At 43.1% G+C, this 26,502-nt stretch overlaps 1 protein-coding gene across 1 annotated transcript in view; it reads right to left on the bottom strand.

Moving 5' to 3' along the window:
* Positions 1-444: 444 nt before the first annotated feature.
* Positions 445-26,502, bottom strand: part of PRIMA1 (proline rich membrane anchor 1) — a 48,473-nt gene continuing 22,415 nt past the window's right edge. Inside the window, exons 3-4 of the mRNA XM_074149784.1 lie at positions 18,522-18,651; positions 445-544 (exon numbers count right to left, since the gene is read on the bottom strand). Of these exons, the coding sequence (XP_074005885.1) occupies positions 445-544; positions 18,522-18,651 (230 nt within the window). The remainder of the gene's footprint in view (positions 545-18,521; positions 18,652-26,502) is intronic.

Below are 26,502 nucleotides of genomic sequence, written 5' to 3'. Positions count from 1 at the left end.
ATGACACCTCCTACCCATGACCCTCAGAGCCACTTATAACAAGCTGCTGCCACTCTGGCAGATCACCTTCTCCTTGAAAGATCCTATTTAAGGAGCTTTTATCAGACACTCAATTCAAACTGAAAAATAGGGGGGAGAGAGGAAGAAGAAGAAATGGGAGGCATCGTGACCACGCTTTCATGAGATGCAGCATGCAATGCTTATGCCTTTGTGAGACCTTTCCTCCGAGCAGCCCAGGTGGGCGAGTTTATCCTCCCTTGGAGAAGCAGCAAGCCTGAAGGGCAGCCTGCTTTTCTCTTCTGAATCACTGATGCGTGCGCTATTTCTGAAATGAAGTCCTTGGCCACAGAACTCCTTTTGTTGCCTTATTTCACCCACCTTGCATACTCCGTGTGTGTGCTTTGAAAGTTTACCACCTCCTGCGCCTCAGCGGAGTTTCAGGGATTATACGACCGCATTATTATCAACTGTTTTGTTGTTTTGGGAGGAGGTCATTGCATATTCAGCCCGACTGGTTCCGTTCTCTTCTTTTCGCATTGGTTTCCTTGGGTGATCCCAGGTTCGGTGTTGTATAGGCAGGGTGGGGGGAGAAGAAAGGACAGAGATAAACATCTTCTTTGTCAATACAGATTGAAAACAAGGACATGTAAGGTGCATCATAACACTGAACTTTTCCTCTCTATTTTCCCTTTCTGAACACAGGTCAAACCAGCAGTTAAATTTTGTCAATCCTCATGATCTACCTGGAAGAGGAGGGGGTCTGGTCCTAAGCCCTGTTGATGGGCTGTTGGTCTCCCTGTGCTAGCCTGTGTATAGATACAGGTGTGCACGTTGCCTGAGACACAGGCTGCTGGAAGGAGAGCCCTCCACCACCACCTTCATCCCTGGAATGGAGGCTTGGGCACTGGGTCAGGCTCTGCCTTGGGGCAGTCCTGGACCTTTCTTCTCAAAGTGCAACATCATTCAAACTGGCATGATGACCAGTTGTGTCCACTGAGGACCCAACTCACTCACCAGTCATCATAAAACCACCTTGTTTGGTCACTGGGAGAGGAGTCATCTGAGCAGTGTAGATTTGTACATCTGTGGTGACGACCCAAGACTACCTTCACAGAGAGACACAAGTACTCTTAAAACACAGTTCAGAACAGCTTAAAGTGGATACCCAAAATAAGTCAGATACTTTGTGCCCAAGGCATTAGTGTTTCTTTGCATTGTCTGTGAAGGAAGGCTGGTTTACTAACACAGATGTTCATTTTAGGTGTCTGAGTTAGTGACTGAAACATGGTGCCTGCTGTGTTCTACCAGTTCCCCAGCACCCACCGCCGAAGCACCTCCTTTTCATTTTGTTTGGTGGCCACTGCCACCATTTGGTACCACAGGCCAGGACCACCAATGCTAATTGTGAGACAATTCAGGAAATGCCCAGCAGGTGCAGAAATCTAACAAGCATCTGCACATCATGGAGCAAAATCATGTTCTTTGGGATTTTAAAGTGACTCTGAAGAGGGAGACCCCAAAGTCCCTGTAGCGGACCATGTTACATCATGTAAGTACTTTCCCCACAACTTCTCTCCTCAAAAGTGGCGTAACCTTTCCTTTACTTAAAGCTAAAGCTGTACACACAGTAGGAGGAAAAAGCTTTGTGCTTTCCACGTGGATATTTCAGACATTAGTGCCTTGAGTTTAAGGTGTTTCTAAGGGCAAAAAGAGGACCAGATAAACAAAAGTAATACAACAGTCAGTCTGTGCTATTGTTCTTGACGTTGTTTAACAAAACAAACAACAGTTAATAAAAAAATAGTTAATGACATTTGTTTTCATCAGAGTATTAGTGAAAGATTTATGGAGAATGATTACAGGAAGATAAATTTGTTTTGCTCATAATTTCAAAGGAAATACTTCTGATTGTGATATCTTAGGCTGCTCTTTAGCTGGTAAGAGTTAGGGCTTGTTAGTATTGGCTGCAATTCCAGCTGTTAGAGAATGGAAATGGAAGGGAAGGGGAGACTAAGAGTTTTGTTGAACCCTTTTCAGCCATTAACGTGCTGTGTCTGTTTGTATCTGACACAAGCTCCTGTGGCTCTGTCTTTCACGACACTATAAAGCACCCATCCACCCCACCCCTGTCAACAGGAATAAAGAATTTGATGGCAATACTTTTCTGATTTTTTCCTCCACAGGAAAAATGATGTGGCTGTCTTTGAACTTCTCTGCTTCTTTGAAAAATTCCTTTTTTTTCTTCCCCTCTCCCCATCTTGTTCCAACCCTGACAATCACCTCCACAAATGGTCAAAAAAATGAAAACATTTTAGCCACTTCTACATGCTATTTGTCTCCTGTTTACCACTCTTTTCTTTCTTTTGGTCTCCTATGCATTTCTGCACCTCTCCAGTTCCATTTTCTTTCCCTGTCTAGCCTTCCTCTTCTATCTTCATGTTAAAAAAATGTCCTCCTCTCATTTTAATCTACACTTTTATTTTTTTTAGAAGTGATTTCAAGACTGACTTCTTCAGTCCTCCTGAAACTCTTTTTCATTTCCTCCTCCTTTTTTCACTTCAGTTTCTCTTCCCGAGAGAAGCCCTTTGCTCTTTCCCCTCACCAGACTGGTCTCCTAGCACAGACCTGGGAGGTTTGGTTATCCTGCTTCGAGGGTGAGACCCCACTGCGGGACAGGCTGCTGGTGATACTACACCACTGGCACTAGCACACATTGAAAGTGCATTTTTTCAGAGCCTGCAAATAGTGCAATGGAGATTTTATCAGGGTTCTCCTTCTGCCTTATGAACTGCTCAGGGTTAGCACCAGCAAAACAGAGCAACTACTTTCTTGGGTCCCAATGAAAAGGCTATTTGAGGCATTTATTTATTTTTTTATTGGCAGACACAAAAATTCAGGCTTGGAGACTGCTCTGTTTAACTCCTTCACTCGATTTTTTCCCACATGCATGTCGGACATGGATTTAGGGTCAAACTTGCCTCGGTTACACCATTTCAATCACTGGCTTGGCAGACTTGTATGCATTTGTCACAGTGATTAAAGTTGACCTGTGTATTTAGATATGCAAAGTCATTTTTGCCTGTTGCGATTTTTAAACTGCCCTTTTGCGTTAGGGCAGTAGCTCTTTTTGTGTCACTGGCTCTGTGTGTCACAAGCTTTTTTTTTTTACCTCAAATTTCATTGACTATTGAGATCCAAGCATACAAGTTTTCCTCTTACACACCAAGGGAACCCTTTTATCCTGCCTGATAAGCTAGGTTATGCATGACCTTCCTACATGTAATACTCCAAGTTCCCTTTCAGCTAAGTGCTGTGGCCCTGTATTTATGCATTTCCATTCCAGGGTTGCTCTTCATTGGTAAAAGGGATGTTTCAGATTAGTGAGGGAATGAGTAGGGAACTATTCGTATCTGACATACTCACTTGGTGGCAGGCGAAACAAGCTGTTCACTAACAAGTGGTTTGCATTGCTTTACAGTGTGATTTGCTACACATTGTGCTTTGATGCTTAGCAAACAAATTGGTGCACTCTTCATGCCAAACATCTGCGAATTAAAGGTACACACAACTCTGTACAGCTTAGTACATGCCCGAAATGATGCGTCACAGTCCATAATGACCTCTCCACCATGCATGCATTAATTTGAATGAGTCCTAAAATCAAGAAAGCATCAAACAACCATTTAGCAATGTATTTCACACATCAAGCTTCAATTTCAGATGAGGTTCTGTTCACTTTATAAATCTTATTTGTCAAAGAAATTCATATTGGCTTGTACCAGTTCTCTGCAGAGCCCTGTGTAAAGGTCAACGTAACGATGCACATTCAAACATAATTTCTAAGTTGTCTTTAGAAAATTTCTTAGAGGAGGCACAGGTTTTGGCCCTTGATCACAAGGGCACAAAACTCAGTTGATACATTTGACAAAACCCTCCCTACCAGCTTTGGCTACTGGTGTAAATTTGACATAGATCTGCTATCTGTAAAGCAGTTGTGCGGTAGAGTACTAGGGGAGGGTTTCACCTTGTGTCTCACTTGTACACACTTAAGAAAAATCTCTATATATGACTTTTCAGACAAAATCAGGCAAAAGCCTAGCAGACTATTCATTTAATCAGGACTTTATTATGCCTTGTTACTTATAGGCTTACTGAAGCTTTGAGGAGAGTCACCTAGAAGTGGGAATAGAAACCTTGTCCAGAAGATTAAACTACAACAGAGTTTAAAAGACACCACACAATCCATATGCTCATACTCTTCAAGGTGCTTTGTGCTTGGAAGGGATGAGAGTTAAGAATAAAACCTGGTTTCATAAGACAAGCTTGAGCATTGCAAGCCTGTTTCCTACTGCTTACCTCCATAGCCATGTCTCTGTTGAGTGCCAGTGCACCGTGGCCAGCACCTGGGAAGGCTGAGTCCCAGAGAAATCCAGCCAAGCTGGGAGGGGGTGACCTTGGGCTGGCAGCAGAGAAATGAAGGGATCTTAAATTCACCTCCTTTTGGGGCCCCCATGCATAACTCCGCACTGCCAGGAGACGCCTGCCTCCACTTGGGATTTGCTGCCCTGGATTATCCTCCAAGGGAAACACCTATCCTGTTTCTTACAAAATGGGAATAGAGTGTAGGAAAGGCCAATTTTCCCTCACTGCTGCACGTCATTGGAGGCGATGCCCAGTGCTCTGAAGACCACAGTGCAGCTCCACTCTTTCCTGAGAAGTGGTCTCCACCATCAACAAAGCTGCTGTGGAGCTCTGTGAGCAGCCCCACTTCTGCATGTCACAGCACAGGGCTGTGCTGTGGGGAAAGATGCTCTGTTGGTGAGCATCACCAGGGCTCTCCCACTCCTCCCGTGTTGGTGGTGGCATGCGCCAGGTCGCATGTGTGCCTGCCAGTCCCTGGGGCAACGCAGCAGAAGGGAAGAGGCAAATCTGAGAGCTGAAGATGTATTTCTTATACGTGCAAGGACTTCAAAGCTCTTCTCCATACTGATGAATATTTCATTAGCTATCAACACATAAAAATTAATGATTTTCAATAAAATTGAGTCTCATAACATACACCCATTTGCTTAATAGGACTCTTCTATCCTGGTGTGCCCCCAGTGCACAGCAGAAATATCCAGGCAACCTATATACCAGTAGAGATCCAACTGCAGCAGCATCTTCGTGGGTTACAAAAGGTGTCCAAGAAACAGGGTAAATAACCTGCTAGGTATATTTTCACTCAGCTTCATCTCCTGGGCTATGACGCTAGCAGTACCTATGGCAGCTATGTTTAGAGCTCTTGGCTAGACTTCGCTGCTGGAAGCCCAGACAAGATGATGTGTGGGCTACAGTCACACTTCAAAAACACTCTTATTTAGCAGATGCAGGAAAGGAAGAATACATTTTGTAATGTTATTCAATAACATTATCTCTGGGATCTGGGAGATATATCTCTGGGATTATACTGGGATCATCTCCCCCTGTAACCTAAAAGTTTATATGAACATAAAGAATGTGAATGGAGGCTGTTTACATCTCAGTGCTGTGGGCGTTCATCAAACAGCTGTTTGATTCATCCCGGACATCAGCCATCAGAGGTGAATCAGTTCCCATGATAGCAACTGGTGGGAGAAGCGAACTTGCTTTCTAAGACTGGTTTGTGAACAAGGCCCCTGCTAGAGGGGCTCAGTGCACTGACAACAGTTGCTTTCTGGGACATAGCCATCAAATTTTTGTGCAGCCACCCATCACACAAGCCTTGCCTAATGGCTAACCTGGGCTGGCCAGCCTGGCGCTACGGCCCAGACACATGGGGCTCCTGTTAAAGAAGGACACTGCTCTGGAGGTAGTTTTCAGAGCCATGGAAAGAGTCACATTCTGACTTCTCCATTTGACTGTCTCAGAGGAACCAGAAAAAATCAATCTGATTATTTTTATTTGACAATGTAAAGACAGGAATCAAAGAAGAGACCCTAATGATGAAAATTCTCTGAAACCTTAGTTTTTCTCTATTAAATTAGTTAACAGCCATACATATACCATCTCTCTGTCCAGAAAACAAGCAGCATACTATTCATTACTTGTAGGAAGAGGTTACTGGCTCAGCTACCTCCCAGGTATAAAGCAAATGTTTAACAGTTATAATAAAAATCATCTCCATTTGGAAAACTTCCAGCAACGCACTCACTACGGCTCAATGTTTGTCAAGGACCAATGTTGAATACTCTCAGTCTCCCAAGACTTTTACATGTATTCCCTGTATTTCCATCTCCAGTCTGGTAAGTTAGATGATAGCCCGGCATCTAAAAGACACAAACTCTCTTGCCCTGGTGTTTATTACTTACTTTCCCAACAAGTGATGTTTTTGATCTACTCTTCCAAACTAGAAAGTCTTATAGGTAACCTGGATGATATCGCCTGCACTGTTTGGAAGGACTGTGTATATTAGGTTACTTTAAGTTTTGGACATTTGATGGAGGTCTCCTTTCTCAAGCTGCATTGCCCTTTTGCTCCTTGTGGAAAAAAACAGATGTGTCTTTTAAAATCAGAAAAGGCCATTCTTTCTCTAGAGTTGAGTACTTCAGCCTTGGCCAAACAAAGCTAATGGTCAGCTGATAAATAAGATTTACTGGAGAAGGTAAGCATCCTGTCTCTCTTTCATATGTGGAGAAGGGGAGAAGATCCGTACAAGTGCAAGTGCTGGGACCATTATGCAAAATGGGGAAGTCTCTTTCACAGCACTACAAGTCATGTTGCAACAATAAGCTTTGATCTAGCCCTGAGATATCCTCTCCTAAGAAGAGTTTCTTCTTTTCTGACTGTTCACACGAGCATTTTCCAGCCTGCAATTTACAGCTATTTCAGCTCTACCTCACAGCCATTTTTAGCTGACCAGTTTCTGTAGTATATTTAAGCAAGCCCTGCAGGCATGTAGGCAATTTCTGTTTTGGGGTGGTTCACACTCCCCTGTGACAATCAAATCCTGCTTGCTATACACAGATCGAAGATCTACCCTTTTCTGAGTGCTTCTCTCAGGGAAAAAAAAATAATAAAATCCATAAGGAGCTGCTCTGCAGCCATTCATCAGCACTTAGAGGTTCCCTGAGCTGGTGTGCTTGGATGCAAAATGTGGTGGGCAGATCTTTCTCTGCAGAAGTGCACCTATCCCAGCCTGCTGAAATCACTCTGGGTATATCTGAAGGGAGGATTTGGCCTGTTCAGATTGCAAATAATTGGAATAGATGGCTGAGCCACACGTGTAATTTAAGAAGTGGAGTTTAGCCTTCATTTATTTTCAGCAGTGCAAATTCAGAGTAATTCCACAGACTTTGGTGGACTTGAGGAGGATTTGTTCTGATGTTACAAAGGAAGATCTGTCCCTGGGAGACTAGGGTGATACAATCACATTTGCTACTAGGTCTTCAATTAAGCTAGCTTCAAAATTATGTTCCTGCACAAAACCAATCTTAAGGAAGAGAAGCAGCTATATTATTAGGATACAGGGCTATTAACCAACATAATTGATAAAAGTACTTTCAGTGACCCCTCACATTACAACCCATTCTTTGCATTCCCTATAATGATCTTTAAAAGGTTTTATTGACTGAAGGAATATTATAGCTGACGTTATCCATCGGGTGTTCTCAGTGCAGAAAACGTTGTCGATATGTTTTGATGACAAAAAGAAAAAATGAATGGGCCTAATGTAAAAAAATGAGCTCGTGTTGCCAGCCTTCCAGCCTGGCAAAAAGCCACTAAATATAAAAAAGAAAAGATATTAAATGTATGCAATGAAGGCACCTGCTTTGAACAAAGCAAAACCATGTCTGTCTGGAGGGTGGCCGTGGCCATGGCTGTGCCTGGCAGCATGCTATGTAATAGCAGTGTCCTTTGGGGACGAACTGGGCACACTCCTGCTCCTCAAAGGCCTGTCCTGCCGCAGAGCAGTGTAAACAGCTAAGGAATGTTCAAGGAGCTTGGCTCATGGTGCACCACAGTCTGCCAGGAAACGCAGAAACAGCCTGGGATTGTCAATAGATATGTCCTTACAAAAATACACCTATATTGGAGGGGGAAATGGAAGAGGGAAAGGTGCAGGAATCCCCTGCCATGGCTGCAGACTGGTTGGCTGTTGGTGGCCTGTGCTCTGGGTCAGGGTGGCCATCAGCACAGGAAAAACATGGGGTTAGAATAACAAGGGGCAGAGAGAGGAGATGAGGGAGGGCTCTCTCGCCGTCTCTGAAGGACAGTATGTCTCTCACTAGCCAAGCAACTGTAGATATTGCCATTTTAGGCACTGGACTTTTCCATCTCCAAAACAAAGTTGATCTTCTCTGTTACTTTATGCCCAGATTTTTTGCTGAATGCAAATAACCACCTTGCTGTTTGATCCCTTGCAAGCATAGGCACAAATGTGAATGGTGGACTTGATCCATGCAGAAGAACAAGGCTACTGCTATTTCACAGAATTATTTGGATAGAATTTCACAAAATCGTTTAAATAGTAATGGTTAATTTCTGTGCAGATGAACCAAAATTCTCTGCAGATTTTTCATTATAGAAATGTCTTTAATAGAAGAGTGTCTGCAAGAGAAATAATGCAAGGAGCTGAAAAGCAAACTAAAACTTGGAAAATGAACTGACCTTTGCAACTATCTAGATCACTTTGCATTTGAGGCAATCTCTCGGCCACCACTAGAGCAAGAGCACTGAGTTCCAAGCAGCTGTTTCTGAATTTCTCCACTCACAAAGAAGAGTGTCCAGACTCTTTTCTTTGCAGGATAAATGCAAACCCACTGTAAATGGACTGCACAGGGTGGTCCCAGCCTTCCGATGCTCCAGGACTGGGCAAGTCCATACAGATGCAGAGCAACCAGCAAGCCCTGCACACCTTGATGGCTACGCAAAGATTTGGTTTGGTGCAGTTTGAGAGCTAGGTGTGTTTAGACAATTGTAACTGGGGACAATTTCTGACAAAGGATCTGATTTCAGCCAGTCTCTGCACTGGCTCCCCAGGGCTCGGAGCAACAGCAGGGAAGAGCCAGGTTAACCTGCAGTTCCTGCTGCTTGGGGGTATTAACACCTTTCATAAGGTTTCATGCTACTGCCTCACAAAACAGACACCAAAGGCAGCATTTCTCCACATGGGGCCTTTTCGCAAGGCTGGGTTAAGGCAAAGGCCAGAATGAGGAATGACCCTATTTTCCCACTCTTGCCTTGCACACAGCTGGGATGAGACCCATTACATCAGACCCCTGCTAGTGCTCTACTTCATCACCTACTGAAAGGTGGCCTAGAGGAAAGATGGGGACAAACTTTTTAGCAGGGTCTGTTGCTATAGGACAAGGGCTTTAAACTAAAAGACTAGACTTCGACTAGATATAAGGAAGAAATTTTTTACACTGAAGGTGGTGAAACACTGGCCCAGGTTGCCCAGAGAGGTGGTAGATGCCCCATCCGTGCAAATATTCGAGATCAGTTTGGATGGGGCTCTGCACAACGTGATGTAGTTGAAGATGTCCCTGCTTATTGCAGGGGGGTTGGACTAGATGACCTTTAAAGGTCCCTTCCAACCCAAACTATTCTGATTCTATGATTTAGTCAACAGCTCTCCGAGCTGGACAAACCAAGAGCAACATTCTCCAGCCCAGCTATACTGGAGGGGGTGGCCATGTGCCTGCCACCAGAGGGGACACTGGAGTTGGAGTGAGGTAAGCGTGCAGTGGAGCAGGACCACCCCGGCGGATGCCATCTTCTCCCAGCACCCCTCTCTACCCATGCTGACCTACTGCGCATCTTGCCTTCCCTGCAAGGCTCTCCCGAGCGGGGAGCTGTGTGCTGCTTAGCAACCCTGGAGCATGATAAATATTTAGCAGTAAGTACAGGGGGTGCAGAGAAGGAAGGACAGAGAAAACAGACTGTGTAGCCACACAAGTGGTGGCAGCACAGCTGCAAAGGGGCTTGAGGGTGGCTGCAAGAGACTGATGTGTGCCCGAGGAGCATTGCAGCTCTGCGAAGGGGAACCATGTCCACACTCTTTGCCCCATGGGCAGTATGGCTGCATGGCAGCAAACAGCACAGCAAGGCAAGGCAGGGTGTGATGTGACCTCCCTTCAGAGCAGAGGGGGCCCCTGAAAGCAGCTGGTGTGGACAAGTACCCCTGAGCCCTCCTTTATCAACACCTGCTCTCATCTAGGGCAAGGAAAAGCTAAGGTCTTGTTTGCACACCAATTTGTGACTAATTAGACAAAGGTGTGAAACTAATGCACATAAATGACAGTGGGAAATTCAAATGCTTCGTTACCCCTGGCTGAAGTTTCCTGCACTCCTGTGTGTCGGATGTGTGTTTGGAGCACAGCTCCTGCCATTCCTGGAGCTCTACCTTCCCCCAAGGTCTCCTTTGCACAGAAGTCCAGGTTAGAGCCAGGCATCAAAATCAAAGCCAGCAGAAGCCACAAATTAGAGAAGCCAAGGGTGGCACCAAGCCAAGGCTGCTGGCCAGAAGTGTGCTGAAGGCTCAGGTGGGAAGAGGGTACCTTCTGCATGGTCAAACCCGGGCCAACATGAGGGTGATGCAGGAAACAAAGCTCTGAAGAAAACTAGAAATGGCAGAGACTGGGGGAAAATCGTGTACGCACACAGGGTTGAGAGGTGTGCTGAATAGTCCCGGGTGTCCTGAAGGTGGCTGGATGCATGTGATGGGTAGGAGTTGACTGGTGCTTACAGATTTCTGTTGGCATCTTTGTCAATACATCACAAAATTGGAGTGAACAAGTGAAAATGATCCACAGGTGAGTATTCTGTGAAACACTGGATCACTTTTTTCATGCTAAAGTCTTTAGTGTTCCTGGTTATGAGAAGCAGTGGGGCATTTTATCCATTTATGACAGCAAACTTTCTCCCTAGCAGAAAGTGACTTCAGTATAACTTAAAAGAGACAAAGAAATCCTGCCCTATAATAGTTAGGCAAACATGTAGTGCTTATAAAAATCCCAGAGTGACAGCACTGAAGAGCAGATCCTCCTGCTTATCCGACCAACACATCCTGAACAGGCAACAGCAAAACAAACTTTTCTGCACAGCACTGCCCATGTGGCTTGGCTCAGCCATCTCTCCAAATGAAAGGCTATTTCATCCTCTTTACTCATCAGCACTTGACCTGTCAAATGAGCCTGCTAACAATAGTAGCAATACCTTTGCTATTCTACATAAAAAATTGAGGCCAAGCCTTCTTCATCTCGATGCACCCAAAAAACATTGGCCAGCGCCAACTATTAGTCCCCCGTTCAAAATCCTCGGTGATGACCCTGAATCAGCAGAATGAATACAGCAGAGCTCTGGCGTTTCCACTGGGCTTGGGTCAAGTTGTAAAGCTGTTCAGCAACTCGTCTCAGATATACCACCCTGGAAATTGTTGCACAACCAATACCCAGACTTCAGTACTGTTTGGAAGAAGAATTGAATTTCTTTGTACTAGCATCCAGTTTTCATCAAACAGGGCTACATTTAGTTTAATAAATAGTGGTAGCTTTGAAAGAACAAAAGAAAACCAACAAGAACTAAGAGAAGCTGTGGACTCTCCATCTGTGGAGATATTCAAAACCCAGCTGGACACAGACCTGAGCAACCTGCTCTAGTTGACTCTGTTAGAGCAGAAGTTTAGGTTAGATGATCTCAAGCTGTCCCTTCCAACCTCAACCATTCTGTGATTCTATGAACTCATTTCTTGATGGTTAAAAAATGGGATCTCCTGCAGAAAGACTGGTTGCTCAGGGTATTTAAATTGTCATTAGTAGATCATCTGCAACCTCATTCCAAGGATGCGAGTAAATTCACGCATAGAGGCTAAGCAACACATGGAGACGTTGGTCTTTGTTTAGAGGTGACGGAAGACCTAGACAGTGGTGCTCAGTGGTAGATGCTGATCCTGGTGTTGATTAGCATCAATATTCAGCCAGTGGAAAAGATAATCAGGCTACAGTGTGACTGTTTTTCTTCCTTGCTTTTCCAAAATTTTGAAGGTTGTCTTTATTTCAGCTGCCCTTAGTGACATTCCCAGGTCTTCCCGACAAAGACCATATTCCCTTCTGAACAGCACTTCTTAGGGGTTGACCTCTTTTGCAGAGCTGAACTGCTTTGAGGTCAACGAATTGCATCAAACACACAGATCTGCCACCACAGACCTTCTTCTCCCCTTTCAGTGTCCCTCACTCAAACAGTAATTTTAACCCAGCTTTTCCACCAACTTTCTCACTTTATCTTCCGAGGCATCTTTCCAGGCACCTGCTGAGAATTAAGGCACCATTTCAGTATGAATCCTTCTAATATGTCAGGGAGAATAGAAGATATTACCAATCTCAAATCACCTTGACCTGTCTGTCATCAGCCATGCCGTGAATATCCACTTCAAAGCGATTAAGGAAGTTTAGGACACTCCTCTGTCTTCTCTCCCCACATTGAAAAGCATTGTTTTATTGCAATTAATAATGTTTTGGGACTAGATTGTGCTCAGTCTCGGTGCTTCTCATAGGAGATGGCCATGTGGAGGACTACACAGTCCTTGCTCTTTGGCGGAGTGAGTGGTGTGAAACGGGCTGGGGGAGAGGTGTGGGGCCATGGTCTGCTGAGCAGGATATACACCTCTGTGCCATGGGACATGCTCTTCCATAGCAGCTCACTACAGCCCCAAATCCCACTTTTTACCCTTTTTAAACAAGCCTCAGTGTTTTCCCCTCTCAAGTACCTGTCTCATTTTGTTAAACAAAACCAGCTTCCTGAACCTCGCTCCCATCACTGAAACTAGACCTTGCAGTATTCAGGGTCCATAAATCATACACTGAGTACCCTAGAAAATAACCTGAGCAATGAATTTTAAGGCAGTTTAAATATGACCTGTCATTTTATTTCAGTACAATGTTTTCTTCCATTTAATTATTATTTGAAGGTGAACTCAGAGCCTATTTAAGGAAGTGCATATGTAGGCACTTAGGGCACCTTTATCTCAAGCTATGGAACCCATAAAAAACTGTTGCAGCTTGACAAAGTTAGAGTAGCGAGTAAAAGGTACATCATTCAAAACTTTGCTACCACCCGTCTGCTTTCTCTGCTGACTTAGCAAGATAGCTTTTTTGGCAGCAAACCCTGCAGTATATCTGAGAGCATCCTACCTAAAATGCAGCACAGCCAAGGAGTCACATCCCTAGGCACATCTGGCTGCTCATGGGTCATCTCAGACCCCATGGATGTTCTGGAAATATTAAGTACAGGTTTTTCACATGTTGGAAAACCATGCGAAACACCTCCTGCTAGGTTGCACAGCTGGCACATCAGCTGGCACGGAGACCAGGATGCTCAGCTTTGCTTTCCCCATTGAGGTTTGATAGATGGCTCCAGTATCTTAATTTTATACAGGGAGTCAGGGATTTATTTTTCCCTTTTATGTAAATATCTTACTCCACTTACAGACACGGACACACCAGTGAGCTGCAGAAATAGGATTACATACTGCAGGTCCCTCTCTCCCCCATCTCAGTTGCTTATTCACCAAACAACTCCCTTTAATCCTCTTTACTGTGTTTACTTCCCACTGCCCTCCAGTCTTTTACTATTATTCAGGTGCTTGGAGATGTTAAAAAAAAAAGCTTAAGAGACAGCCACCTCCAGAGCTGATTAAAATGAATCGACCTCCACTGATTGTTTTCGTATCCACACCGATTTATACCAGATGAAGATTTGCTAGAGCTGCTGGCATTCACAGCACACTTGCCCACGTCCAGTGTACAAACCACATAATACTGAAATTACCCAGCTTCTTCCAGCCTGTGCTAGTTTATGAATTGTCCTTGGACTTCCTACTTTTACTTCTTGGTGACAGTCTTCCAGGGAAAGAGAAAGAACAGCAGGTTTTTACAAACAAAGAAATGCTAGAAAAATACATGGAGGTATTCCAGATGTTGAAGCAGGTAATTGTCTGCTCTTGCTACATGTTACAGAAATCACTGGTTGTGAGATCACTTTCCTTACCCATGAAACGAGCAGAAAAGTCTCACTGCTTACAATGGGTCTGAGCCCTGGCCAGCCACTGATTAATCCTGCCCAAGAAATCTGCAAATGCCACAGGCTGTGACTGCTGTTGACTCTAAGTGCCAATCCTTAACATTTTTCTAATGTGCCATGGAAAAGTTTCTTAAGAGAAAATTCACATTTTTTAAAAGAGGAAATATCCCTCTGTTACAAAGACCAGAGAAAATAGCTGTTCCCCCACTGCCAAACTGAGGGTGCTATCACCAGGCTGCAACACAATACAGTATCATGTGTGATCTCCTCTGGTGCTTGGTCTGTGCAGTAGCACACATCTGTACCTGGTGTGCTGCTCAGGCAGTGCCCAACGCGGCAGACACAAGCAGCATGCATAGGATCTTTAGAGGCTGCTTTAACAGCCTTCAAAGAATCGCCCCGTACATATCTTCCTAAGAATTTAACCTGTCTGGCAGCGCTCTGACTTTTAAAGCTGATTGACAGTTCCCTCATGGACCAGAGGAGTCAAATCAATCCGCTGGAATGGATTTCAGAATTTCTTATGACCATTTCATATTGGGAGAACCTGAGTATTTCCAGGGGAGATGAAGGGATGGAGATAGCAACATGCTGCCTTGGTTCTGGGAGTTATTTTATACAAAGAATCACCAATCCACTAGGGTCTGTACAAAAAGCCTTAGTGGCGGAAACTGGTTATTTGCTAAAATTTTAGCTTTTACAAGGGAAAACAAACCACCCCAGGAGAGACAGTTTTTATACAGATTGAATAAAAATACAGTTTAGTTATGATACATTGAGGATAGTCACTCCCTCTCTTCCTGCTACAGAAAAGCAGACATGAGAGAGTTTGATTGGGTCTGGCCCTTTGAAACCAGTAAATGAGATTTTAACTTAAGCACAATAGGATTTTTCTTTTTCTTTCTACTTCAAATTTGATTCTTATGAAAGTGAGGGATTAATACAAGAGATCCAAGCTCTGTACAAGTAAATCTCTGCCTGCGCTTTCCTACTAAAACATTTAACTCTTGCTACACCCTACAGCCAAATCACTGCTGTTATTTCACTCTTCAGCATTTCTTCAGTGCTTATACTGCTAATTAAGCTGAGCTGTATGCTTTAGGCTAAATAGGATAGAGATAGCATTGGTAGTCAGGCTGTAAACCCCATTTTTTTTGGAAGACTAACAAGCAGAAAACCAAGTTATTCCAGTTAGGCTTTTGCAATACTCTCCTGTAATACTATGGATTTGTCCCTGGGAGATATATACCATATGTGTCTACTATAGGAGGTACATAGGATCTACTATAGATAGGATATATAGGATATAGATAGATGAATGCATAGGACACATCTGTCCATGGGTAAAATGAGTACTATTATCTGATCTGAAATCATGTTCGGTATGTTCTTGGTATTTTTCTCTTTATTTATTTAATGGTTATTTTTATTTATCTTTTTTAGCTGACAGGCTGGTAAGAATTTTTACATGTTGTTCCTGTTGTACCAAAAAGAAGATATGAGCCATCTGCTGCTGCCAAGCTAGTTTTCATGCTTACTGGCACTTACAGTTTTAGTCACACCCCAGGCTCTCATCAAAATGAGAGTTTGCAAATGTGAAGATGTGGATCTCCTTCCCCCACTCCCCCAAGAAGTGGTGAAAAAACACCTGTCTAAAAATGCTGGAGGGTGACAGTCTCATGCAAGGCTTTACAGAGGGTATGTTTGGTTAATAATTCTTGCATTTTTCATATTTATACGACTCATCAGACAGTAGGTGAAGAATCTCAGTGACACTGCTGAGGCAAATGCTTTCAGAGAGAGGACACTGAGCAGGAGAGAGCTTTGAGGGTCAGTTTGTGATGGGCATTATAAACATTCCTATCCTCAGCATACTTTGCCACTCTCCTGGTCTCCTCCTGCAGTGACTAGCTATATGACAGCAGGGAATCCAGGCTGGGACACCTCTGAAACCTGCAGACATGCCTGACATGGTGCAAGAAGGAAAGGATGCTGTTCAGTGTTGGGCCACAGTGCTATCCTCACCCAGAGCTAAGAAAGAGTTGGGGCAGGCAAAGGTGGTGTCTTCAGGCTGGATTCTGATTTCTACATCAAAGCAATCAGCATATGCCTCTCCTTGAATGAAGAGGGTGGTGTCATATCAAGGCTACAACCCCTCCCAGATGTGGCTGGAGGATGAGCAGGTGGTGTTCACATCTAAAGGGGATGGGTACATTGTACATAAGAGACAACACGCTGCCCTGGAGGTGGGAGACAGATTTGTCAGAGATGCCGCAATGACAGAGGTCCCAATTCCCAGAGATACGCAGTAACGAGGGACTGAGAGGAGGACTGCAGAGGAGAGCTGGTGGGATGGGGGTGTGAGAAAGGACGGGGCAGGGCATGGTTATGGAGGCAGAAGCCAGGAACACACTGAAGGACCTCTCGGCTTCAGCGTCACCCAAATTAATCCCCTCATTCTTTCTCTAGCCACCTCTACTTCCCAGCAAAAAATAGACTGAAGGATTTCTCACACTAGCTAAAGCCAATTCAGCTCAACAATACGGGATAATACTCTGTGTCAAAGGCAGAGATGCTTTTCTTGTGAAGCATCTTATCTTATTTCCCAGCATTTATCAATACATATCTTTTACAGTGGATCAAGGAACCTGAACTACTGAGGAAAGCTGCCAGGCACTTTAGGGCATCCTTTTAACAGAGCTGTTTTTGGAAGAACTCATTGATGAAAAGAAATGCTCTAGTTACTCTGGAAAATATAATTAATAAGATTTTCTTTTGTAGCTGTCCATCCCACATCTGAGCAGTTTTCAGTTTAGCATTTGTTAGCATTGTGAATGTCAACAATAAGAAGATCTAAGAGGAATTTCACTTTTCTCTGAGCCTAATGCCTGTTCAAGCGACTGACTTGTATGTTGATATTCACACTGTTGACAAATAATGGATGTCTTCATCAAGTATCTGTATTATTCTTCACTGACATGAAGCATAGACTTTGTTATGTGAATTCCCACAGCCCTTTCAAGGCAGTTCTAAATTTGTCTGCTTAAATTTCTTTTCTGTACCTCCCATCTACCAGCATCAGAGCAGATTTGAAGAGCAATTCTTCACTAGGCACAAGTTGCCCTGGAGAGTTACTGCTTCTGTAGGTGTATTTTGCAGCCTTGGAAGAAATCATTCACAATTTGGCACTAGGCAGACAAATACAATAGCTGTATTAGCAATTATGAACTACAACTAAGAAATTTTGCACTGTGTTACCAATCGAATTTGACTCCAATTCCAGTCCTCTGTAGATGATTTTTAAGAAGTTCAGTAGCTAGAGTGAAAGCCTTCCAAATCCTCAAAACTAATAAGCATTCATTTTAGTTAAACTAGAACAGCAGAGATACTTATGCAAATTTAGTAAGAAATTAGATACAGACTTCTGTCTTGTTTGAATTCTCCCTTTTTGATGCTCTTGGATATGCTGTCCTTCAAATCCTCCATAAATTTTTCAGTCAACCACAAAGCACGTGCAATGCTCCACCTGTGTGATATGCCTGCTGAGGCTCATAAAAAATCTTGCAGTTGCTTTGCATGCACATAACTTCTTTCATGAAAGGTATTTTCTTTTCTTTTTGTTCCCCCCCCCCCCCCCCCCAAATCCTGAAGCTCAATAAACATCATTTAATCAAAGCTGTGATTCAGAAGTCACTGCAGTATCTCACGAGAGTTAGGGGTTTTGACTTTTTCTGCTTGAAATATAAAATATTATTTAGGTGAAGAAATTATTCCCACTCCCATTTTTCAGTGTAACTGAAGTCAATAATTTCTAACTACTGGAGTCCTATGCAAGCAGATCTATTGCAAAGACTGTGCTGGCGGAGCTGAAACAGTTACAATACACTATGTTGTATGTAGGCTTCCTAAGGGCTTTTGAATTCAAAGAGATAGATAGGTTTTGAATTGGATTCTGTAGTGACAATTTTGAAGCAAGAATAAATTAGGAGTAGAGTCTCCAAATGAAAAACTACGCATATTACCCTAGTGTTTGGGTTAAAAGAGCTTGCATCAATCTGAAATGCCACAATTAGTGATGGGCCTGGGTCAAAAATCTCACATCCCACATATAGATTTTGAGTACTATCAGAACTGGATGGGATGGTGTTTCCTACCTCTACACTTGGCCAAGCCAAAGCTATCGACATTCCCCAGCAACTTGCAGCAATTTGACTTTGGGGAGTTCATGTTAATCTGAACATTGTGGCCCTGTCCCATTTCTAGTTTTTCTCCTCATGCCCATGACTGTGCATTGAACTTCACCCTTTACACAGGCAGGATACAGTACACACAGTGACTTTCCAATGAAAACACACATTGACTACAGGATGCGTTTTGCCTTTAGGATGCCTTTCAACAAAACAAGGTGTCAGACAAGTCTTGGGTCAACCTTTGTTGGGGTTGCATTGCCCCAAGCACAGTAAAAGCATCTGGAGTCTTACCTTTTTATGGCTTTGTAGCAAATGATGACAACTACGAAGAGGAACACTAGTGTGGCACAGCATACTGCAATGATAATAACCAGGCCTGGCCACCAGGTCTCTTCAGTGGGACAAAAAGTAGACTTGGGACCTGCAAAAAGAGTGTGGAAAAATACATGAGTTCTCCCAAATAAACAGTGTATAATTAGATATGCTTCAATCACCTATGCAGTAGCACTATGCCAGGGGCACAGATACGTGCAAAGAGGATATTTCACATTTAGGACCCATTTTTTTTTCCAAGCAATCAACTGGTTTGGTACTAGATGTTTCTTGTCATGGTCCCCAAGTTCTCTGTGTCAGTGTTGTCCATAACCTGGTGCTCAGTCTGAGGGAGAAGGGCTCAGCTCTGCTCCCCATGGGAAACCTCTCCTACCTCTGCATTTGCCATCTCCTGCTGCATCAGATGTAGCTTGAGAAAGAGCTCTTACGCTGATAATGGTAGGCTCTCAAGCCCCATTAGGGGAGGTTTATCAGGGAGCCGCAGCAGTGCCTACCAATCAGTATTGCAGTATTGCAGCTGCTATCACTGTAACCTTGGGACGAGGAAGGGGGATTTATTTTAAAAGGACAGGAATTTTATTACATTTATTAATTGCTTTTAGAGGACTGTAGTTGACGGGCTTCTTTGCCATTACATTATCTTTGAATTGTATGTCCAATAGTTAAGAAATGTCCACATTAAGAAATGTGATAATATACGCAATTATTATTACATTTATCTTAGTTGATTTAGGGCTAGAATTGTCTATGTACCACTCAAAACAAGCAGTATTTTGCATCAGGAGTACTGGTGATGTTTAGTTCAAATCTTTTCCTTCAGGGCCATATTCCTTTTCCCAAGGACGGTGAGCAACAGACAATGCCATGAGCGGTACCAGTGTATTGTAGAGGGGAAAGAGGCCCTCAGCTCAGTGTATGCAACCACATAAACTCCATGAGAATTTAGGTAACCCTAAATGAAGTTCAATAATGAGTCAGTCAATGGCACTGTCTAAATCGACATTTTCAGTTAAGTAGGGGAGAGAATTAAATATAGCAAAAGGCTTTTTTTTTTTGAGTCTAATTATTTGATCTGATATATCCTAAATTCTGAACTTCCTGTTGTACACATCACAAATTGCTGCACAAGTTAAAATATGTCATCACACCTGTGTCGTTTATAGTAAGCCTCCCGCGCCTGTGCCTCCCATGTTTGATTTGGAAAAGACATACACATACTCATGTTTAACACTCATTAGGTAAAAACCTGAAGTACACAATTACTGAGAAACTACTGTTTTTCTAGTTGCATGATCTAGAGAAGAATTGTCAACATTCACTCAGACAAATCTGCAGAAGCACCTTACAGAAAGACTAAGTAAAGTTCTAGAAGCAGCAATCAAAATAATAAAGCCAAAAGCTTGATAATTTATAGGCAGTTGGGGATTTGGCGCCACACAAGAGGTCCTGTCTTTCTCACATGCATCAGCCTTCAACACATGCTATCACTATGATCATATTTGTCTAGAAAATATTGCCTTCAATTTATTGTACGTGTATTGGCTGTGAGGGTTTGGGGAGTTGTGTTTGTTTGGGTCTTTTTTTTCCTACAGGAGAGAAAAATAAAACTGAAAAATTAAGTGTTTTAAGAAATACTGCTTCCTGGCTCCTCTTTTGACAATGTGTCCACTCCCAGACTATATCTCAGCAACTGAACTTCTATTTTATTACTATGTCAGCTGTAGAAGTCGGTTTTCAGTGCATGATGGAACTATTTATTGTGTTGTGATAAAGCTAATGTTTTTAATATTCTCTGAAAATTTTCAATACTGTTACTTTCTAAGATTGCAGAACAGAAGACATTTCAAAGATGACAAAATGTTTGCATGAAGGAGCAGGCAGTCTCTTTACCCTCCTTGGTGTTTTCCTGACAAACACAAAAGGTTGCAGTGAAATCAAAGGAAATACATCCATCTGCGGATGCCATGTAAAATTAGATGAGAACATACAAAATGTGGAAAGCATGGCTACCCTTACATAGTTCTTGTTCTTCCAATTGGGGTTGTGAGACTGGGTTGCTCCTTGGCACAATAAATGTGACTGACAAATGGCAGAGGCAGGGTACAAAGCAAGGCTTGTCACACACCTGTGCGCCATGTGCTCCTCAATGGTTTGTCACAGTATTTTTACATGGAGAATAAAAAGATATATGTGGATTTGAATAGTGAATATGACTATATGTTGTTATTAATGACAGGAAAATAAGAATTGCTGATGTGGAGGTGACCCCTAGCTCACCTGGCTCAGTTCCCTTCCCCACTGGTCCAGACCAGGCACTCAGAAAGAAGAACGAGAAATCACACTGGAAGTTATTACAGCCTGTTTCTTAGTGGCTGGTGGGTTTATACAGCTTTAAAAATTCTTTTATATTTCTACCCCTTATTATTGCAGTGCTAGGTAATCTTGTTTTCCTTAGAAATGTCCACTGTTTTTCCACTAGGTTCCTAGTTGCGTGCTTTTCTCTACCTTTCTCAATATGCATTCACATAGAACTCATTATCATGGCATTTCTACATCCTTAATGCATTTCTCATCACAATTATCCTCTGAGAAAGAGCAGAACTGCTTTTAATCCCCTTGTGCTGATGGGAACACCGAGCCTGGCCCACATGGATGCCTCTCTGTGCAGCTGGGAAAGTCAGCTGAGAGAACTTCCCAAAGAAGTGGCAAGGTGCCTGGGAAGTTCCATGTCCTCAGAAAGGTGCCTCTTGCTGGGTCCCATCCTGAGCTCTTGATGTTAGGGAGGTGTTGATGTCTCCATCCCCTTGGGCTAGGGCTCATGGCTCTGCTCTCCGGGGCAGCCCAGGGCCAGGGAGGCTCTCCATCCTCATCCTGGGTCACAGTTCCCAGCTCATTGTCCCCAGTGTAGAAAAAACTGGTTGCACCTGGGAGGGGCTGAGCCTGCATTTATCATGCTCTCAATGATCAGAAATTATCCTGGGATAAGAACAGCTGCAGCATCCTCTTCCAGCTGTGCCACTTTGCAATATATTTCTCAGGCACTCTCTGGAGGAGCAAAGACGTGGTTCCCAAAGCCTCATCTAAGGAGATACTGAAATTATTACTAAAAATTCTGAGCAGAAGATGTCCCACATTACCTATAACAATGACAATGTCCAGTTGTTTCATCATCTTACAAAACTTTTCACGAAATGCGGGAAAACACTTCTGTTCTTCCTCCTTGTTTGTACCACCTCTTTCAAATCCATTATAAAGCCCCAAAAGGTATATGGTTTCAGAACCAAATTGTGCCCTTTCCCTTGTTGTGTAAAAAACCAACTAGCCACGTAGTGCTGTCATTCGCAGCAGCGTATTTGGGAAATGGAGGACATCCCAGGGCTACTGAGAGCTGAGTGAGGGCTAGCCAGCCTGGCCACGATGTTTGCTCCCCAGCACCCATCACCGGTCTCATGTGAGCAGCTTCAGGTGCTCAGAGTGTGTTTGCCTCCTGGTTTGGCTTATTCCTGGCTGGTCTTCACTGGTCTCAAAATCAGCTGAATGGAGAAAGTGATTTTCACAGTGCAAAACAAATGTGCTTTTTCTCCTAAGCCCTGAAGTTTCATTCTGCACATTGGGTGGAAAGTGATAGGAAAGTGATTTTAAAGAAAATAAGCAGGCTGAGCTAAGAAATCACAGCCTGTCACCCTGACAAATCCTGCCAAAATAATAAGGATCTCATTCAATTAATAAAGTATTAAAATAAATAATTGATGCTAAACAGCACAGGTTTAGGAAGACACATCTCGTCAGACTAAATAGATATTTTCTGAGGAGATTACTGGTTTGGTAAATAGGTGTATTAGTGCTGGTGTGATAACTTTAGATTTTGGTATGACATTTGACTTAATTCCACATGATGTTGGGGTTATGAAACTATAAAGCTACAGTAAGTGTGACACATGAATTGAGTTAAAAGCCAGAGAACTGATATGTCTCAAAATCTAACTATAAAAGGAAAGTCACTACTGAGAGAACGTGTTTTTTAGTAGTGACTCCCTCTTTCCCCCCAAAATAGGGTGATGGATACTGGTAGAGTTTGTAAATGACTCAGGAATGTACTCCACTACAAGTGGAGACTAAGCATATTTAGATTAGAAATAGGGTAATTACTATCATTAAATGTAATTATCCATTACAATAGTCTATCAGCTCTGGTGGAGTATTTAATTGAAAAATGTAGTTTAAGGTAGACTTTTAATTTTTCCTAAAAGAAGTCTAAATTAAGCTAAAGAGACTGGGCTTAGAATAAGAATTAAGTAGAGAAAATGCTTCTCTGAGAAGTCCACATAAGCACAATGCCTTTTTTCTCTTGGCCTCAAAATTTATGATGTACAAACGTTGGTAAGATTTACTCTTAGAGGGCTAACACCTTCTCCCATTCCCAACTGCACCAGACCTAAATAAATACAATGAATAAACAGACCCATTTCAAACCTACAGTGGGTGGCTGGATCCAACTTACTGAAAACAAATTCATGATAAAGTACTTTTAGAGCAAAGGCATCCTGCAAACTATTTCAGCACCACAAAAATCTCACATGCTTTCTTTGACTAAATTTGTTTTGAAGGCTCAGCAAAAAGACACAGCTCTAGTTCTAATGTTAGCAGGTATCTGTACACACATGGCTCTAGCCAGAAATGAGCATACCAGGAAAGATTAGTTCAGCTACAGAGGGTTTCCCTCAATATCCAAGCACAAGAATAGAGGTTGTGTCACTGGAAAGGAAGTTTCCATAAAATCACAAAGAAGTATATAATTTCTTTTTAGCAAATCTCAGAGTGGATCATTCTCAAAATTGCCATGTGCTACCAAACCCAAAAACCAGTGATGAAGCTGTTTTGATCTTCTGGATTAAGCATTAAATGGTTTTGTGTATGTTATAAAAGCGACACATACTTGTACTGCCTGCGAATACAGAAATAGGACTCGGAATCCTTGGGTACACCCACAGGTTATCTTTAGTGGTCATGGCTGTGCTTTATAAAGCTCAGATTTTGGAAATCTAGTACTCACGTCATTTATTTTGATGAGGGTTATTATTTTCCATTGCAATAAGAGTTGTAGGCTAATTGCTCTTCGCATGGGAATGCTGGGACATTAGAAAAGAACACCATCCAGCCTGCCAGGAGAGAGTCAGCGCTCCACCTGGGGGTTCGGCTGGGCTGAGCTGGTGCATCCCCTTCCACTGGCTCTCACCCACCAGCCAGCCCAGCAAAGCAAGGCAAGGCAAACCAGAACAAAATAGAACAAAGCAAAACAAAACAAAACAAAACAAAACAAAACAAAACACAGTGCTGAGCCAGAAAATAGATAAGGGAGGCGGTGACCCGTGCTCCCATGTGCAATCCCAGGGGAGGTGTCTCTGGTCAAGGTCTGAGTGTGACAATCTGCTCATAGGCTTGGTCCCAAGCAGCCGGTGAGTGTGCGCTGATGTGATGTGGAAGGGTGACAGTGACCCCCCTCACCTCTCTACAACAACAGTAACTTCATGCCTAAAAAAGGAAGAGTGCTTTCAAGATAAATCAAAACTGATTATTGTTTTTCCTCCTGCTTTTATTCCTGTTCTTGCAGAAAGGTCAAGAGTGCTGGCGTAATCATCTTCATGAGACATCTGCCCATTTTTAATATCGTATACTCACAACAGGCTAAACCCTGCCATCTCTATGCCTGCAGCACTCCTCTTGCTATTGTAGGGCTGCCTGAATCAGCCATGCACTTTTAATTAGCATGCAAGGAAGCAAGACTGGATTTTATTTTGAAGGCAGGCTCCTATTCCAAGGGCCTCAAGTGTTTTATCAGCCTTGGTTGGAACTTAAAAGGAATTGGAGATGCAGGCAACGTGTTTTTAACAAACTCTATGTATGCCACATATTTTAGGGACCTGTTGATCTGCTGGCTAAGGAAGGATTTGGAGTACTAGTCTCATCTTCACTCTTATTTGCCTTATTATTTTGATTTATTCAGGTAATTTGCACATTGGCATCTCCATTTGCAAGACAGACAGAAGCCATTAGTTCCTACAGCCATTATCCCACTGGGATGCAGGAACAAGCCCAGAAAACATGGAGATGTTTGGATGTGATTTCAGATGTTAGGGTATATGAAAAGACTCCCAGGACACTCCATGCCCGGAGAAATATGCAGAGGGATTTTGAATCTGTTGCAGCTTGGTCCCCTTCACATCAAGGTGTCTCATCTGTGGAACAGAGGAGTTCAATGATCCCCTGATTAATGTGAAATAACTTGGGTTCTGGGAGGAGAAACCTTACTGAGGAACAGTTACACACAGACACCAAGGCTTGGACACTTAACTCTATAAGCATTTTGTTGTGTAAAAGATGAGGAACAAGGAGAGCCTTCATCACATGCCCACATCTTTTTTTAGAAAGCTGATTTCAGTGCTGAGCCTGAGATCTCTCTTCTACTTTCACATAAGGCCCTTCACCCCTGCAGCAGTGTAAACTCACCCCAAAGTAAGCGCCAAGTAACTTAATGCTGGTTAACTTAATTGTACGTCAGAATGAAGCCTTGGGCAGATAATAAAAAGGGCCAAGATCTCAAGTGATGTAAACTCGAAGCTGTCCTTGCTCATTGCAGGAGGACTTGGACCAGATGACCTTTAAAGGTCCCCCAACTATTCTGTGACTATGAAACTAGAAGTCCACCCAGCTGTAAGCCAGCTGAGGACCTTCTCGCAGCATCTGCATGATGATACCCATAAGTGCTGCTCTGAATTTTTCCGCAGGACAGGAGCTCAGTTCACAGAGCCTCGGAGGATGTGGGCTCTCCAGCTGCAAGTTTTGTTACTTAAATCAGGGCAATGTGGAGAGATTGGTGAGTCAGTGTCAGCTCAAGAGTCCCCTCTTTGTTTGCTGTATTTTGTCACGTAGGAATGGCTACAGATGTGTTTGGGTAATACACGTGGTAGGAACATGCTGCTAACAGCTAGAGGCAGCCGGCACTGGAAAAACAAATCCTTCAAAAGAGCCTTCTAATGCAGTTTGTGGTACTACTAGACCTTGATACAAATATAGATCTTCAGCTGTTATTCTAAAAGGCATTTCAGGAATAGGCAAAGGATGTGTTCCCTTCAAACCATATCCATCGCCACTCTTGGATTCCAGGGAAAAGTTTCCTGTGAGGATGGGGGAGAGGAGGCTGACCAGGAGATGGGGGGTGGTTGATGCCTCCTGCCGGGGCAGAAAGCCATGCATGCCTGAATGCCATGCAGCGGCTCCTCTGCTCACCCCAGCCTCTTGCCTGTCCTGTCCCCAGACCTTGGGGCTTGCCCATGGCCAGCAGGAGACCTGAGCTCACGTCCACGTTGCAACCACAGCTGCCCGCAGAAGGCAACACTCAGGCTGGTGATCAGGTAGAAAGATGGACTCCCAGAAGGAAGGATCACCATTTTCTACTGATAGATGAAGAAGAGGCTTGTCGAACAGTGTCAGGTTTCTGTGTGCTGAGGAACTCCCTGGTGTTTGTATAGTTATATATATACACACACTCACACTATATATGCATACATATATGTATATACATATATGCATCACATACATATATATGTATGAGTATAAACACACATATATACGTAGAAAGGATATATATGAGATAAATATATTTAATGTATGTATATAAAGGGGTATACATATGCATCCATATAAATGAAACTGCTGCCAATAGTTTTGTTAAATGTGTTTGCATTCTGAGTGGTGACAGAATACATGAGAAACTCTGCCAACTCCTTTTTTTCTTCTCCCTCTTCCCTGCACACTTGAGATTCCTTACATAGCTGAACACATAAAGCAAACACTCACATTTGAGGCACCTCTGTATGTGTTTCAAATGATTCATTTTGAAGATACAGGAGCTATAAGATATGAATGGATGCACTTCGCT

Source organism: Numenius arquata, chromosome 6 (genome assembly GCF_964106895.1).
Source record: "Numenius arquata chromosome 6, bNumArq3.hap1.1, whole genome shotgun sequence".
Classification (NCBI taxonomy): Eukaryota; Metazoa; Chordata; class Aves; order Charadriiformes; family Scolopacidae; genus Numenius; species Numenius arquata.
Note: the sequence above shows the minus strand (reverse complement) of the source record. Positions and strands in the feature narration are given on the sequence as shown.